The sequence below is a fragment of the Aureococcus anophagefferens genome, assembly GCF_000186865.1.
Source record: "Aureococcus anophagefferens unplaced genomic scaffold AURANscaffold_74, whole genome shotgun sequence".
NCBI lineage: Eukaryota > Pelagophyceae > Pelagomonadales > Pelagomonadaceae > Aureococcus > Aureococcus anophagefferens.
In genome coordinates, this window is record NW_008705625.1 from 58774 (window position 1) to 60314 (window position 1541).

Consider the following 1541-nt stretch of genomic DNA (forward strand, 5'->3'; position numbering starts at 1 on the left):
CGTCGCCGCGCAGGTGCCGCTCACGAGGCGGTTCAGGAAGACGGCGCGCGCGACGAGCGTGCCGCGATTCGCCTCGGGCTGCAGCTCCGTCGCGACGACGACGGCGAGCGACCCGGCCCCGAGCGAGAACGCGAACATGTAGGCGCACAGCAGGAGGACGACGACGACGCTCGGCGCGCCCGCGGCGACCGTCGCCGCGAGGAGCGCGAGCGTGACGGCCAGGGAGGCGCCGGACAGCGCGAGCATGGGCCGCCGGCCCGCGCGCTCGACGCGCGCCATGGCGACGACGACGCCGAGGAGCTTGACGACGCCGACGCCGAGCGACGCCGCGAGGACCTGGACCTGCGACGCGAGGCCGAGGCCGTCGCGGAGCACGTAGCCGACGTAGTACAGGACGCCCTCGCTGCCGTTCGCCTGCCCCGCGGCGGCGACGGCGAAGCCCTGGAGCGACCGCCGCCGCTCCGTCTCGCTCGCGCGCGCCGCGGCCGCGGCCGGCCGGCGCCCGGCGACGCGCGCGACGAACGCGTCGGCGGTGTCCGCCGCGTCCGCCGGCACGTGGTAGGCCTCGAGCACGCGGCGCGCCTCGTCCGCGCGGCCGTTCGCGAGAAGCCAGCGCGGCGACTCGGGCAGCGCGCCTCGCAGGAGGAGGAGCGCCGCCGGCAGGGACGCGCCCAAACCGAGCATGGACCGCCAGCGACGCTCGTCGTCCCGGAAGACCCCGATACACGCCAGCGACGACGCGTACCCGACCACGATGCCGACGTTGATGCCCAGATCCGCGACGGCCGTGAGCTTCCCCCGCTCCTTCGTCGGCGCGAGCTCGGCCATGAGCGTACCTAGCGGCGAGGCAGATATCTGCATCCATCCAATTGCCCAGACGCGGCGACACGTGCTCGCGGAGACCCACGCGACGCCCGAGCCCGACCCGGCGAGCGCGCGCCCAAAGGCCAGGACCGCGAAGGACGGCGCGAACGCCTGGCACACGAACCCGGCGAGGAGGAGCGCCGCGGAAACCAGCAGCGCGGCGCGGCGGCCGCGGCGGTCGCTGAGCGGCCCCGCGACGCCGAGCGACGCCGCCGCGGCCGCGAGGTTGAAGAGGCTCGCGGCGACTTCCGCCTGGACGTCGGTGAAGCCGAGCTGGTCCGGCCGCCGCAGGTAGAGCAGCGCACCGCTCATGACGCCGACGTCGTAGCCGAAGGCGAGGTTCGACAGGTTCGCGACGAGCGCCGCGCGGCGCACGAGCGCCAGTGCCGCGCTCGCATCGCTCGGCGCGGTCTCCATCGCTTTCGTCGGAGCGTTGCCGTCGAGCAGGCAGCCATCCTCCTTCGTCTCCTCTTTGCTCGCTTTCATGGGGGCATCATTCTCGCTCGGATCCATTTCGCAGCCCGACCGCGTTCATCAACTTGCTTTCATGGGGGCACCATTCTCGCTCGGATCCATTTGGCAGCCCGACCCCGCGGACATCAACATGATGGTCAACATGAGCCGAAAGAACGGCGCCGACTCGGACGAGGTCGCCAACGCGAAATCGAGGCGACGTG

At 73.0% G+C, this 1541-nt stretch overlaps 1 protein-coding gene across 1 annotated transcript in view; it reads right to left on the reverse strand.

Annotated features, from left to right (window-relative positions):
• The window catches only part of SOC13 (hypothetical protein), a gene marked incomplete at both ends in the record, with an annotated part of 1712 nt that extends 431 nt beyond the window's left edge, over positions 1-1281 (reverse strand). The window contains one exon of the mRNA XM_009043854.1: positions 25-1281. Coding sequence (XP_009042102.1) covers positions 25-1281 — 1257 coding nt within the window. The remainder of the gene's footprint in view (positions 1-24) is intronic.
• Between the last annotated feature and the right edge of the window lie 260 nt (positions 1282-1541).